At 37.7% G+C, this 16,971-nt stretch overlaps 1 protein-coding gene across 1 annotated transcript in view; it reads right to left on the minus strand.

Annotated features, from left to right (window-relative positions):
- Positions 1–245: 245 nt before the first annotated feature.
- Positions 246–16,971, minus strand: part of acsf3 (acyl-CoA synthetase family member 3) — a 39,494-nt gene continuing 22,768 nt past the window's right edge. The window contains exons 7-9 of the mRNA XM_079244975.1: positions 5,175–5,309; positions 4,629–4,740; positions 246–1,669 (exon numbers count right to left, since the gene is read on the minus strand). Of these exons, the coding sequence (XP_079101101.1) occupies positions 1,555–1,669; positions 4,629–4,740; positions 5,175–5,309 (362 nt within the window). The 3' untranslated portion in view covers positions 246–1,554. The remainder of the gene's footprint in view (positions 1,670–4,628; positions 4,741–5,174; positions 5,310–16,971) is intronic.

Genomic DNA, 16,971 nt, shown 5'->3' on the forward strand with positions numbered 1-16,971 from the left:
CGGCTTTCGGATAGCCATTGCCACAGGCCAGGCTGAGCCTAAAATCACAGATTTTGAGCACATGCTTAATAATATTTCAATGACTGGCAGAAAATATAAAAATGAAAATAAAAATCAAAAGTCAATGTTTCATTCTACTACACAATTACAGTTCCCATTCATCCAGAGTCTTTATTACACTGATATCATTTAAAACACACATTAATCCACTAGTAACAAGTGTTTTCTCTATTTGCTGCAGCTTTCCTACTCTGAGCTAAACTGCACCAGATCCAGTGTGGCCTGAACATGTGAAAGAAACAACCAAAGTGAATCATGAAAACAAGCCTTAGTGATAAAAGAAGCACATAGTCACTTTTGATAAGAAATCTGGAGCCAAAAGCATGTTCTGTAAAGCAGCAGTGTGTCACAGGATGATGTGACTAGTTGGATGAAACCGGGAAAATGGTTTGTGCACTTTCTACTGTGGCACGGCTGCAGTGCAGCGACTGCCTGCAGCCTTTATACACAACTTTACGTCTTGCTATTAATACAGTGTTACAAGTTTGGTGCAGAGTTGACACATGAAATTTGTCCATGTGCAACCTTAATAGAAAATAGTTACCTTCAGGTGATGGAAATAAAATAATTCATTCATTAAGATCATCAAATCATTACTGGTTAAACAGAATTTTTACTGTCTGGCATATTGCCTGCACTGCACAGGATTATTCTGCTGTAAAAGGTGTTAATATTATGACTAACATTTGAATGTGCACTGTCCCTTTTCAATAAATTAAATTAATTATAAGAATTATGATAAATAACTACGTTTAAAACATTTGTGTTATGGTAACATCTACACAAGTGTCAAAATGGTTTCCCAGCAGAACACCAGACAGGCAATTTACTCCAACCAGGAATGGTTCTGATGATGTAGCTTTTTGTATTTATCATCAGGAGCCAAAAGTAACTTGTACTTTAGAGGCAGACTGATTAGTGCGTCCCACATTCTGCTGATTACATACATGTGTCTATGTAAAAAGAATAACGTTTCTACTATGTGAAGTTGGTGTAATAAAAATAAAACTGATCAAGATTAAATGAGTCAACAGTGAAACCACAAAACAGGACTACTTGGATATTTATGTGTGTTTAAATAATTATGGTCAGCTGGTGTTTGATTTGACTTGATCTTGACACTTTTTCAATCGAGGTAGGGACACAGTTTCTTTCCTCTTGATGGAGCTCTTTTCGTACCGATTCAAATATCAAAGTGCTGATTTGCTGAGGTCTCTTACAGAGTAATCACTAAGACAATACTTAGAATAATTGGTGGTTAGTCTGATATAATTACCTCTGTAGCAGAGTTGGCATTTGCGATTAGGTCACCTCATGGGATAAGTCATTCCCCGATGTATTCATCTGTTATTTTGCATTCTCTCTTTGCACATGTGTGTAATATTTTCCTGACCTGGAAGGAACACACAGGGATGGCCAAGATGAGATGCACATCTGTTTTTCTTTCTTTTTCTATAATCAGAAACCTGCATGAAAGGAATTAAAGTTGTCCAGTCATGGAAAAAAGTGTCGCAGGAGGTCCTTCTTGTTGACTTTGCCCATCTGATTCCTTGGCATCTCTTCCAACACCACCAGGCCTGTAGGTATGGTGTAGGGCGCCATGTGCTCCCTGCAATAAACACTCATGTTTATACACTGAAGAGTGTTTAGAGAAGAGATACACAAAGAATAAACAGAGACAAACATGCACAAGGACATGCATAACACTGACAAATGCACCACTGTGGATGGGAGCATGCGCACACACAAACACACACACACACACACACACACAATAAGTATAAGAAAACAAAAAACATTTGCAAAACAAAGGCACGCCCTGTGGCAGAGTAGCGGAGATAAGGAAAGAAATGTCCTTCATACGCTCTGCAGCTCTCCTCCCTAATATCCCCAATTCGCTTCCAGACACAGACAATTCCCTTCATACAAAACAATATAGGTCTAATCACTGTGAGATGAAAAAAAGAGGACAAATCATAAAAGGAAAACAGAAGGCTGAGATAATTAAAAGTGTGTTATTATTTGTTTTTACTTCTCAGTGGCTGGCTGTTGCATCAACTCTTGAAGCCTGCAGCTTTTTTTTAATTATTATTATCTTCTAACCTAGATTGTTTGTTTGTGTGTTAAGTTTGCATTTCTGTGTGTATTCCTGTTGTGCAAGTGAGGATAATGACTCATACGGTTGCCATCAAACATTCCTTTCAGCAGATGTCTCCGCCTCTCTGACTCGATGTGTAAAGTGCGAGTATATGTGCATGCGTATACGTCTCTGTAACAGGGCTTGCTCGTGTCACTAATTTCTCCAGGGCAGCGTGTTTGTATGTGTATGAGTGTGTGTTCATGGCAGCGTGGCGCACAGAGGGTGTGATAAAGATTCAGACTGACAGCTGAAGCCGGGGCACTGAAGAGTGAGCATCCATCTACTTGTTTATATCTCATTTTATCTCCCTCCGTCTCCTCTACACTCTGGCCTCAGCAGTGTGTTGTGTGTTGGCGCTGCTTGTCCGCTGGCAGGACTTCTGGCTGCTAATGTTGTGTGTGTGTCTGTGCGTGCATTTGTGTGTCACCCTGGGTCACATACAGCGGTAGTGATCTACCACACTGGACCAGCAGCAGGATTTAACATCCACACTCCATATGGAGCTGTCAGCCTTGATGCACACACACAGCTTCACACACAAACTGCACCTGTACAGAATTCAGAGCTGTGACTAAATGACACTGCTGGCTTGTAAAAAGGATGGTGAGCAGGACAAAAACAGATGGTGGGAAAGTTAGGACAAGGGTGGAAAGTGACTAGTGTGCAGGTCTGATTGCTACCAGTTTCTGTCTGCATCAGACTAAATAAAATTTAGTGATGTGCAGAATGGGAGAAAAAAAATCTTTTTTTATTAGTGTGTATCCTTGTTTTCATTTCTCTTCGTTGCTGAGGCTGCTCTGGACTCTCACATCCCTTCTTATTGATCTGAGGGATGCAGGGCCGACCGCTGGGGAGATGAAAGCTGGGCTACTCAGTAATTTGCAGTATGAATTAGTAGCATCCATGCGGCTATCACAGTTTAAAAAAAAAAAAAAAAACTTGTCTCCTCAACTCTGCAGAAAAACATTTAACCAAGACACGGCAAACATAAACGGGGTATGACGCTGCTTTTGTGCTTTGTTGTTGTGAACTCAAAATGATGGATTTGTTGTAAGTAATTCAGGTCACAGTCTCCTCTGGTGGCACAGACTTGGAGTCCACCTGCGGCCACAAAGTTCTTTTAAAAGGTGGTTCAGCAGTTAGTGTTACCTTTTCTGGGTGTTCAGAACAAAAAAGGATTTTACTTGATAAATGACAGTGTAGTAATACGGCAAATAATGCTCTGAGAAACACCAGTTTATGAGGAAAAATCCATGATTCTTAGACATTATAGCGGTGCACAGTGTTTTATATCTCTATCAACTGCCTGTCTTGACAAGTGCAAATAAAATTTTAAAAACCCAGTATTAATTTTGAAGCAAGCCCGTATAAAGAATATTTTTACTTTTAAAACTAACAATGCACTATGAAGATTTATATTACTAAATGACAGTTAACTGAGCTAAGTTTACTTTTTTACCAGGCCTTATATTCACCAGTTTTTCTCAGTCAAGAAAACCATGTTCTTCAACACAAGCTAACACCAAATTATATTTTAGCATCATAAAACAGGGTCTGAATTACAAAACTAAATAATCAAATGGTGTGTGAGATGCACTGTATGGACATTTGAGTGGTATCTTATTTGATGTGACTGAGACAACCATGTGTTAGAAAACAAACATGGATGCTGAATCACGCCTTTGCGGTGAACACAGCTGCTCGTATCATTACAGCCTTGAGCTCTTCACATTTAAATTTCAATTCAATTGTCATTAAAATATTTCTGAAGGCCAACAAAAGATTTTCTCTTAACACTATGCTGTAAATAGTCTTTTACATAAAAAAGAATTTTCATGTAAAAAAAAAAAAAAAAAAGTATCCTTTTGTGTACTGAAAAATGTATTTATTGACTTATTTTTGCCACAGACTTAGTATTTCTGTCATTTTATCAGAGAGTTGAAAAAAAATTTGCTCTACCAGAGTGCTGTTGACACATAATATTGCTGCAGACATTAGATTCTTTCTGTGTGTAAAAGCTCACTGCAACACCACATATGATTTAGCAAAATAATGACCTCAAAGACGCATGTAGAGGGAAAACGTCCTGGAAATCTTTTAGAAGTGCTTCAATTAGAAAAGTAAACTTTGCAACTGGCTCATTTTCACTCCTCGACTGCATCTGCTGAGTTATTTTTATTGTTGCGTGCATAATCATATACAATGTAAAGTGAATACTAATGTTGCACTAAATTTGTCATCCCTTCTGCTTTATCAGCAAAGAACTGGAGCCTGCAGGTCTAGGCTGTCAGTAACTGATCATTAAGTAATTAACCAATAGCATATAATAATATTTAATAAAACTGAGCTATAACTCAACCATAATTGTGACGAATATATTGATTAAAGCAATCAAATCCAGAATACACTGTCTGGCTGAATGTCATACCTTGCCCAGGTCTTCAATTCTGTCAGGGTCATACTCTGCCCCTTCTTCAGCTGCACCATCGCAGTGACTTTTTGACCCCATGTCGCATCCGGAGCCCCGATCACAGCCACATCTGAACCAAAGGAAAAACAAATAAACAAAATAAAAAATAAATAAATAAACCTAAACAAATCAGACTAAGTAATTTCATACAAATTCACCACCCATTGCTTTACTTGGGGAAAAAAGAGAAATAATAATCTTTAAGGATCTATTTATTTATTTGTTATAAAAAGACCAAATAACCCTCGACAATTGAACTAAATTATTAAACAAAAACATATGAATTTTGGTTGAAAAGAAGTGACTGCTAAAGACGTTTATAGTCTGAAAATGATAGTCTCTAATAAATATTTACAGTATTTACTGTTATCACTGTACAACACTCAGCAAGTCGCCATCTACAAATTTATCTAAACGGCTTAGTAGATGCTCAGTAGACACTTCATTCAAGGCCAAAAACTACTTTCACAGTGCTGACTCAGTAATTCCACTCAGCACTCTTACCTATGATGTCTGGATGAGCCAGTAGGTGACGCTCCACCTCGAGTGCACTGATCTTGTAGCCACCACTCTTAATGATGTCAACGCTGCTGCGGCCCATGATCCAATATACGCCATCTTTATAGACTGCTGTGTCTCCTAAATGCCAAACATGTGCATAGCAGGACAGAGGGAGTGTCAGTAAAACCAAGTAGACATATTTTATGGTCTGCTGTTTTTGGTTATAGGTTGGTTGCAGGGAGGTTGTAGGGTGGACAGATTCGTTTGAAAAGTTGCTCATACATCAGTATTTTTTACATTAAAGAAACCAAAGTAAGTAAATGTGCATAAAGAAAAGCTCAATTGCATCTAGTCACATTTATGGATTTGCAGTTTAATATAGGAAGCATATTTTTATTAAAGATAACTGCACTCATTGCAAAAAGCTGCTATTGGCTTCAAGCAGTGAAAATACAGGACTTTTTGTCTGCTAGTGGAAAAAAAAATCTTAGCAAAAATGGATTACATTAAAAATAATGCATATAACATCCATTTCAACTCAAAACAAGGACTGCTGAGTTGGTAGATGTGTGTGTCTGAGAAAGTATGTATGGTTTGAGGCAGAGAAGTCAGAGTGCAGTGAATGGATGATTGTTTAAGATCCCCCAACATTCTCAGACAAACCCCCACTCCACGCACGCACACATAGGTGTCTGGGGGACAGGTGTGGGGAGGAGGAGTACAGTATGTGGGATGAGGGGGCGCAGCTGGGCTTGGGAATGATGAGCAGAGAAAATGGGTCAGTATGGATGAATGGAGAGAAAAGTGGACAAAAGAGGGTGGGGGGGGGGAATGAGGGGGAGACAGGAAGATGTCCTTTTGGGTTATTACAGGTGGTGCGCTTAGCTCAGCTGGTACCAAGAGGATGGATGAGTGAGACACTGATGGAGTTAGGAAAAGTAATGTAGTTCAGGCTAGAAGGCTTGACTGAGAGGTTAATAATAGGTTGAGGTTATAGTACTTCTGACAGAGAAGACAATAAGGAGCATTTCATCTGTAATTTATCAAGAAATTAAGAAGTTTTAATCATGTAAGACAAATACATAAGAAAAAAATAAGTTCAAGCTAATATAGATACCTCCTAACTGTTACAGTTAATTGTGATATTAGTAAAAGTACTGTAAATTATAGACATAAACAGCTTCTTGCTCATTCATTGTGAGTCTGTGTACCTACCGTAAGACTTGTTTCTGTGTTTTATTTCCATGCAGATAATTAGAAGGTGGTGTTTTGAGGCTTGTTTGCAACATCTGGTCTGAGCAGAGTGCAAAGTGCCTAAAGAAGAGCCATTTGAGCAGATTCTCGCTCCCAAAATGCCTATATAGTTACCGTTAAATCCCAAAACTTACATGTACATTCGACATGGTGCAAACTTTTGCCATCCTGGGTTCTGTTTGCCTCAGAAGTCAGAACTTAAGATGTAAAAATAAAATTACACTCAAGTTGACTTAATTCTAGTGGCAAACAATAAAAACAGCCAATTGTGCAAAATATGGGGAGGTTAATCTCACTTTCCGGGAGAAAAATCCAACTTTGAGGGGCATTTTCAATTGTTCTTCCCCACAAAAACTTCTGACCTCCAAGTTCTGACAGAACACACTGTGTCGCTGTCGCTTATGGAATAGATTTCATGATCTAGCACCAAGGTACATCTCTGACATGCTAGAGTGATATGAACTATCTCGGGCTCTGAGAGCCTTGGGAAGTGATGGTCTGGTGGTTCCCAGAGTCGGGACAAGACATGGCCAGGCTGCATTTCACTTCTATGCAGCTACAGTCTGGAACAGTCTGCCTGAAGATGTGAGACAAGCATCTAGGGAGACAATGTTTAGGACTGGGCTGAAAAAAAATGTATTTGACAGTGCTTATTAGGGGTGGGAAATTGAATTTTAAAAAATGTGAAAATCTGGATTTTTTTGCTTCACAATTATAAAATCGATTTTTTTTTTAAACAAACAAAAAAAAAAAAAAAAAAAAAAAAGATTTTTTAAAGTAAATACAAATAATCCATTATATATTTTTTGGACATTTTAATTGTTTTTATTGATCTTTTTACTTGGTTTTTTTTGGGCCTTATGGCAGCAGATGGTCTGGGTACTGTGTTGTTTTTGCAAACTAAAATCAAGAAAAAAGATAAAAAAAAATTTAAAAAAAGCAAAAAGTTTTGTATATTTTTTTCTTTTTAGTCTACAAAAATCAGAAATATCAAAGAAACGTGAGAATCACTATTTAAATAAAATTAGCACCCAAAAAAATCGGAATCGAATCGAATCAGGACGAAAGCATATTGTCACAGCCCTAGTGATCGTAGCAGCTGAATTTATTTCATTTCTGTAACATCTGATTTTAATCTTTAAATGTTTGTTTTTTTGTTGTTTTTAATTCTTTTTTCTTAGATGTTTAGATTTGTCATTGGTGCAAGGCACATTGAGCTGCTTTATCTGTAGGAAAATGCCAATGTTAAGTAGTTCACATTTGCAGAACAAACAACAGACACTACGACTGAAATATGAGGTTAATAAGTGTATCCTCCTCACCTGGAACCAACACAATGAAGCACACAAAAATAGGGACTGCATTTTAACAGAGGATTGTTTTTACTGGCGTCTTAAGTTTTTCCTTTTTTTCCATTATTTAATCTAGTTTGTGCTGTACTCTTAACTCGATATTCCTCCATCTACCTTAACCATCTGTCTACTTTTCCGTTTTACCTGCTCCATTGTCAGTCAAACCCAAAAAACAGTTTTTCATATTCTTTTAGTCCCATCCTTACCCTTCATTTTTCCTCTCTACCTCTCAAACATCTCTCATCACATCTCCTGTTTCCTTCTCTCCACCCATCTTCCTGTCTCTTCTTCCCCCTCCACCTCAGCATCAATAGAGGGCCCATCTGTTCCCATACATCATGCACTTCATTTCAGTTTATTAGCTGGGATAAATCATAAATATTTCATTATACATCACGGGCGGCTGTCGCCTGCACACCGACAATTTATCACCGCTGCCCTCTCTGCCGGCTTGCCACGGCGGCTATAAGCTTTCCAGTCTATTAAACAAGATTGATACAGTGTGTAAATTTAGATATTGGGAATTTCTTCACAGACCACTGCTCTGCACTGATAGGCTGGGGTAACGGGAAGAGAGGAAAGATGGGGGGAGATGGGGAGAGCGAAGAGGAGTCAGTTAGGTGTTAACACTACTATCAGGGTAGTTACAGTCACCTCTTTTGAATGAGGGATTAAAAAAAAAGAAAGAAAAGTGCAGAAATAATTTGGTTACAGCCATGTAGCTTTCTCATCAAATATAAATAGATATGGAGTAAATAGCAGTTTACATTCATATTGATAAGCTGATTGTGTGTCCTGTGAGTGTATGCACAAACCGAAACAGATAAAAACCATAAAAATCCCTCCATCTGGAGAAAACTGCATTAATGAAGCAATCTTTGACAAAAGTGTCGAAGAAAAGAAAAAAAAACACTTAAACAAAGTTGAATGGAGTTTGAAGTACTTATACAGGACTCTTTGACCTTGTCTCTTTGAAGAGAGGGAAATAACGAGGGATAGAACAGCATGTTTGGAGAGACGCACAAGTGGGAATAGAGATTGGAGAACACAGACTGATAAAAGAGGAAAGAAGGGCGGGAGAGAGATTGTTGGTAACTGTGTTACTAGGACGCACACACGTTTGTACACATACTCACACATATACTGTATGTACTTGCACACAATCAGAACTTCAGGCATCAGAGACTCTGCCATTATGTGTTATGGCATCTGAGGCAGATATGGCCGAATGGCTTTCTTAATTAAAATGATAAGAAGCCTAATTGCACTGGGCTTTCATCTCATTCTGAGGCATTAAAGAAAGTGAAGGCACACAGTATGGCAAAAATAAAGAAATAAAAACAAACCAAGAATTTGACTGAGGATGGAAGGCCGAAAAAACTTTGGGATGTCTTTCAGAATACAGGAAAAGAACATTTGCCGATTCGCACAAAAAAAAAAAAAAATCCTCGCTTACAAATAAAACTGCTGCAAAGCTACACTGAATTATTTTAAGCTGTTTATCATCCTTCTGTCACAAGGAAAGACAACACTGTGCAGGTGAATGATTTTTCTGAAATAAAAAATGAACAACCTTCTTTGTGTTGTGTTTTATGAAAAACACACGAGTTATTGACTTTCATGGACTATTTTGTGGTGAACCAGGCCAGAAAAGAAAGAATGTGAATTATCTGCTATTACAGGAGTCAGCCAGCTGTAAAGTAAATTCAGAACATTCAACATTCATCGTAAGGTTTAAAAAAGCCCGCACAAGTGTCTTTTGTGGAATATTAAATTGATCTTTTGATCAAATGAGCATTAAAGACTTGTCTCTTTTCTCCTGCTTCACTTTACTGTGTGATGTTCCTCCTCTGGTAAATCCACTCTCATGGCTCTAACAGAATGTTATATAATATTAATTAGTGACAGACATTTTTTTTTTTTATCTTCCATATTTGTTTCTGTTGTTTTATTGACAAAATTTTGTTCTGAAGATCTTCATAACGGTCATGGTTCTCAAGTATGCTTTAAATAATTCAGATTATAATATTCTGTGTTCATCTACTTCTCATTATTTCAATTATTTGAATGCCCTGGATTATTTTAGAAAGAAGAGCATTCCTCCTGTCAATCCTTCAACAGAATATGTCTTGAGCAGTCTTGTTTTATTGTACTGTCATGAACTTTAAAAGTCCCATATTATGCTAAATTCACTTTTTCAAGGTTTTCTAAGAGTCATATGTGGAGTCTGTGTATGAGGCCCAACAATTCTGTCACCTCTCTATCTTGTTTCACTTTTTAGCAAATGTGTGCGAAAACCGATGAGTCTGAGATCTTTCCCTCTGTGACCTCCCAAAGGGAAATAACTACTCCCCTGGTAGTAGCTACTGCCACTGACCCATCCCCTTGGCCAGCTGAGGTCGCCCTCTAAAAATCACATAGAGGGCACCAGCGAAAGCCACATTCTCTTCTAGAGGAAGTGGACAGTGGGCGTGGACAGGCAGAATATTTCAAGATTCAGATACAAAACCAACCAGTTCTCAGTTGAGCTACTAAAATGACTTTTGGAATTGCAGAAAAAAAGGAACCAGGCTGAATTTGTAGTAATACACTATGTTGTTGACACTGAAACAACATTGTTAAAAAAGGAATAAAGGAGGTTCTAATAAGGGACCTTTAAAATTTAACATGTGAAATGAGGCTTGTAGAGTCTAAGATATAGCTCTCGGATATTTTACAATTTTTCCAAGCATGGCACTGACTGTTATTGGGGTGAACATATCAGGATGTCCACTCCTGAGAAGACTTGGCACTGACTTTGATAATTGCCACATGTATATAACTTCTATCACTGCAGAATGATTGATTCCAAATAGTTTAAGACAGCAAACTGCTATCGGACAGCAACATTTCCATCTCTGTATTAACTGATAAACTTTTTATTTAGTGGTTTTTGTTAACAGATGCCTGAATGTTGCAGATCAGGAAGCTATTTAACTTTCAAATATCTCCATATAAAAACATGTAACTAATCCCTTTGGGTAACTGTAATGCAACAACATTTCTCAGTATCAAACACACAAGCATGTTTTACACATGTTTAAGCATGCAGAATCTTTAAAATATTTAGTTGCAAGACTAAATGCAAAGCATTTTATTTGAAGTCAAAGATATGTAATATTCTCCTGGCTGCACAGAGCTGTCAGCTCTTTTCCCATCAAATAAACTGTTTGCCTCTCTCCCCAAGTACCCACTCAACACACACTCAGAGCTGGCAGGGAAGCAGAGCAGGGGCTCTGCACTGATAGAGACAATTTTGTTACTCCAAAAAATATGATGGATGATTTCACAAGATTCAAAACAAGATGTGAGGTATGTTTTCAAGCTGTGCATAAATCATTAACTGCTACCATTAAAACCATCTGTGCCAAAGCTAAATATTTCATTGACTGGATGCCTTATACCTCACCTTTCCAAATCAGCACACGGGCTCAACAGTCTGAACTTGCTGCTTTTCTCAAACAATATCCATGTAAATATGTATAAAAAAAAAAAAAAAAGTAGAATGGGGTAAAGAATATGATAATAAGATAATCAAAACAACATAACAAAAGCATATTAGCCTAATGCCAGTAACATTACTGCTTGATATGTTGAGAAAGAGAAAAATTAAACTAAAAATCCACCATAAAAAGGATGGCTGAAGTCACCTTAACCCTGGTGTTCCACTGAATATGGATTCATAGCGTATACACTGCGGAGGAGCTCTGCTGAGCTTTCCGCATGGCACCCTATCCACCAGGAGCATTTCAGAGCGGAACGTCTCAGTAGCGGTTAGATTCTCAGTACACTCCACCACATGTACTGGTGTAGGCTTTACAGTGAACAATGAACCACCAAAGAAGATTTGGATCAACATAGTTTCAAAGTGACAGGCTGTGTATTTTAGTGGAGTGGAGAGCAACGGTGCTTCTGGGATGCTTCAAAAACCCACCACTGCACACCTGGTGAAACCACTCCCATTGAACAGTTGCCACGATCAGCTGCGAAGGTGTGGCACAGGTACTCCGCAGCACTTTAGTGTCTGGTGGCATGAAGGGGTAACAAATTTAAGCTAAAATGGACCTAAATATAAGTTTACAATTTAGCATGGTCTGAGTCATCTAAATACCACTTGCCTTATGCACACACACATCACCCTCTTAAAATATTAAGAGGGTTGAGTCTTCTGTGTTTTTATAACACCTTGAAATATATGACTGGCCAGTATTTAAAGAGGGTGATGAAATGTGACTGACATTTAACTTCCTGTAAAGCATATACATCAAGCAAAAATATGTAAATGTTCCCATTTATTGTAAATTATTTCACTTTAATGTGCAATATATAAAACTGTTAGCACAAAAAACTAAAAATTTGAAGAAAAAAAACAAAAAGAGCAGTGAGTTAAATATATCAACACGTGATGTTGCAGGGACACAGTTGTTGTTGAAATGTGCAGAATAACATTTCATTCATGTAAAACTACTTTTTCAGTCAAGATCTTGCTGTGAGTTCAGACAATTGAACTTTGGTAGCTTTGAAGTCCTCTAATGAGGACTATTTCACCGTCTTGTATCCTGTCTCCTCTCTGAGCTCTATCTAGCAAGTAAAAAACTACTCCAATGTTGATGCTAGTTTTATCTCTTGCAATGTCATTTCTGGTGATTCTTTTCTTCCGTTCCATTTATAATGTTGTTGTTTTCTTTTTTTTTCTTCAAATCAGCAGTGATATGTGTTCAAAATGGTCAATGTGCTGATTTAAAGTTGCTGCAGTGTGACATGTCGTAAAGCAAAATACAGCAGTCAAATAATCCTCTGTGATAGAACAGGAAGTTGTGAAGTGCAGTTTCTTAGCCCTAAGATGCTCCAGGGCAATGACGACTCCAGAAATGTGCATAATTAATGTCACTGTGCCATCAAAATGAGCCAGAAGTATAGAGTTTTAAGGTCAGAAACCTAAGGTTAGGAGGTCGTTGTAGACCTCAAGATCTTTTTCATACATCCTCTATTAGAGAAGGCTGTACTGCAATGACAATCGCTATAGTACCTAGAACTCATTGTATGGGGTCTGACTCAAAGATGCTTCTCTCTCTCTCTCTCTCTCTCTTTTTTAAATCAACTGGTTCAGTGTAAACCGGTTGAGCTAAGTCTAGCAACCAAACATGACTAAATGATTTGCAAGGAGAGCTGCTCTAAACCCCATGAAATGATACAAACACAAAGAAATAAATAGTAAATTTCAGATTTATTGAGCCAACGATGTTAAGACAGAAATATATAATCTTGAGTCTACAGTCAACTGCCAGCTGGCTACTGCATCACTTCACCGTTTCAACGGGCTGTAATGCAAACAACAAATATATCTTTTGATGGTATATTCTAAATTCTTCAGTCTCATCCTCTTTATACCATCGCTGCATACTTTTTGGGATGCCTTTTAAAACCTTTTAAAAGTCAGTGAATAATTCCAAATAATGCAGATCTTCGAGGTGCTGTTTAGCAGACCTACAGTGTTTATACATGCCTCTACACATGCATCAGTGAAGTGTTTATCATGAGTTTGATGAGGGGCTCGACTCTTCTGAAGGGACAAGTGGAGTCACCATCATTCATCACATTCAGCACAACCTAACCTCTCACATTGCAGGTTAAAACTGAGCACTCTCCATCACTGTGGAAACGAGAGGCTTATCTGAGCAAAGATGAGAGCGGGCCAAATGTGAGTCATGCCTCTTCTCAGAGTGGCTGTAAACACTTAGCATATATGAATATTAATGTTCCACATTAAATCCTTGATGCCTAGATGGAAGTGTTAATGAGGATAAATAACAGACAGCCAAGCAGTGAAATCTCAGCACTGACATTATTTATCATCCTTAACTTTTGTCACAGCTCCTTTTTTGGTAATTAATATCGTACAAGAAGGCACTTTGCACTTGGATGAGTGATCTAATTTGTTTAATATAATGCAATTAAAGGAGCTTGAATTGCTTTATGTTAATGTTTCTGATTATACCCGTTGCTGGGATGACTTTCCAACACCAGGAAACAGACTGAACTTGAGGATTGATGACTGTCTCAGATCTGCCACATCATGAAAACTATTCAACTTCCATTTACATGCACCGACTTCTCACTCAATCAAATAAACCTGATCTCAATCAAGCTATACATTGATTCCAGAGAGAAGGCAGTGTTACCAATGCCTAAATACTAAGAAGTCAGGTTTCAAAACTTAATTTAGTTTCTATTTTGTTTGTTGGTTGTTTTGTTCCAAAACAGAACAGACGAACGAAAGAAGAAAGGTATCATGGAAGTAAGACTGCGTTTTATATGTGCTTTTAGCAGGAAAACTGGGCAGCTACTTTATATGGTTACAAAAGAAATAAACGAATAAATGAAGTTGAATAGCGTACATGAAGTAAGGCTTAACTAGAGTCACCTGCAAGTGGTGTTAATAAAACAAGGACCTCCGTGTGTTGACATCTCAGCTGTAAACGTTAAGGGTACTGCTGATTTGAGCAAAATGCTGCAAGGGGGGAGGTTGAATTCTGAACGAATCCCACTGGGAGCTCTGACATTGGAGCTAGGAGGACACAGTGTGACTTGGGGTGAAATATGACATTGGAAGAATAGAGAGAAATGAAGCCATAGAAGAGGAGAGCACAGCTGGGAGCTAAAGTTCAGTGCACAAATGACTAGTGATGGCTCTGCAGGACATAAGGCACACTTGTGCCTGTCTGTTTGCAGAGAACATACCCTGCAGACCTAAAGCTCACCTATACAGCTGGGGTTACATCTCAGTCTGCTTGTGTGTCGCAGACATTCATGTGACATTAACACTTAAATATCTAAACTATAAAACACCTGCATCAACATCCAGGATGCTCAGGATATCGGCTTGGCAGATTTAGGGAACCAAGACTATATTTTTCCCCAATTTATTTCTAATTCTAGCTCTAATATGATTCCAATAGCTGAGATTAATAGGTTCTGTGGGAATGAGTCATTAAGGGTGTGAAACTCAGGTAAAATGGCTAAGATTAACCCTCTTGTTAACATTTCTACCCTTGAGCTAGAGTCTCTCCCAGTTAATTAAATGAGACCTCAGATAAGGCCTGGTTAATGATCATCCCCAAAGCTTCCGCCTACAATCGATGTTCCTTATTCATCACTAAAATGCTATATTAGCTAATGTCTAAACTTCTCCCTCTTCTAAGAAATCCTTAATATTCATGTGAATTTTCAGTGTGAGCTGACCTGTATCCTGCTATACACAAGCTACAACTTATTTCCAGTTTTACCTCCACTGTCTCTGACTGGCTGTATTTACATCTCCACCATTCATCAGATTCAACAACAAAAGCCTTCGAATGTAGTCCAGTTGAAACCTCATTAAAGCTTTGGACTTTGGGCGGACTCTTCTGTGCAGCACAAAAGGAAAGTTAAAAAAAAAAGTGAAAAGGGATCAATGGTTTCAGAGATGTTTGTGAAGATGGGTGGAAGGTGAGAAGTCTGGTGACAGCTTCCCTATAGAGCTGCCAATCACACTACACCTGCACCTGCTGATTCTGGAGAAGACACCTCTGACCAACTGAGAACTTGTTGATCTAAACCCTCAGTCTGTCCTTGGTTTTCTTTGGATGTTTCCTTCACTTCTTCTTCCCTTTCACTTGTCAGATTCCAGCTTTTCATTAGCTTTTCTTTTTCCTTGTCTAGCATCATTTTCCACCGTGTATCAGCCACACAGTACTGACACTCTTGTCTGTAAAATGTTGACCCGTTTTTATTTCCCCTCATTTTGAAACAATCTAGTTGCCCGTCAAACAAGATGTAACAGCTTTAGGTTGTCTATGTATTGATCTGAAGGAAGAACTAGAAGCACTCAGAGAGCCCAGACCTCTGCCAAGCCATTGTAATTTCTTTTTTGCCAATGACTGTGGACATTAGTTCTGAAAAAAAGACAGTGATTGGGATCGCGCCAAAATCTAATCACTTGTACCGTAATCACCATCAAAATCCATCAATAATTTTTTTGTTATCTTGCTAACAGATGGACAGACAAACCAACACCGTCAAATACACAACCTCTGCCTAGGTGGAGGTGATGACACATCTAGCATTTGATTTCTATGTGTAAATGCATTTTTGATTTGTGCAAAGACACATGAGTGAAATTGATGAGAAAAGTCAAGCCAAAGAGTAAAACGTTGCTTGATAATATAAATATGTCGAAGCACATGGTCCTACAATAACATCACATTTAATGTAATCCTTAAAATAACACCTGTTACATGTTAGTTAGGACTCCTGGATGGGCACATTTCTAACTACTCATTACACTCTTCTTCTGAGTGAAACCAACCTGAAGAACAAGATCCACTAAACATTATATCCATGATGGAAACATTAAACTCCTAAATTCAAATGGCAAATTCTTCTGCATTAAAGAAAAAATAAAATTAAATAAAGAATAAGAGGCCATTAACAATTAGATTTGATCTGCACCTCTTTCTATATTACAAAGGTTCAAAGCTTTTAGAGTTGTTAATCATCTTGGGGGAAAAAAAGAAAAAAAATTAATAACTACAAAAGTGATCAAATTTTTTCCTTAGAAATCCACTCCAAAGCAACAAGCAAGGAACAGAAACAAATACTATTTGTAGAGGAAAACAATAAAGATCAGTTTTAAAAAATCATAAATTCTTTTTAAAAAGATGCAACGAGAACGACAATATTTGCAAAGAATAAGTGTTACAAATAAATAAGTATGTATACATATAAATGTGATACATAATGTGGAGAATGTACATGGTACATTTTTATGCCATCTTATACTGTGTTGATATAAAACTACTTGTCAAAAATTTTAGGACAGCTGTTGATTCTTTCTTTGAGCCACCAGCCACCTGGCAGCATTGTCCAAATGTTTTCCATTGTGATTAGTTAAAAAATAAAGGAAAAGTTTGGAAAATAAACAAGATGCTTCAAACAACACATGAGCTTTCTTTGATGTGGCTCTGCAGACATTTTACCTGCATTAAATATATTTATATCCCACTTAAAAGTGAGATATAAGTGGGATAGTGAAAAATAAGAACTTTTACTTAAGAGTTCTTCTTTAATGTATCAATTTTGACAGCTATAAAAAGTAAATCTAAGTCAGATACTTA

The sequence above is a fragment of the Telmatherina bonti genome, assembly GCF_933228915.1.
Source record: "Telmatherina bonti genome assembly, chromosome: 1".
Lineage (NCBI taxonomy): Eukaryota > Metazoa > Chordata > Actinopteri > Atheriniformes > Telmatherinidae > Telmatherina > Telmatherina bonti.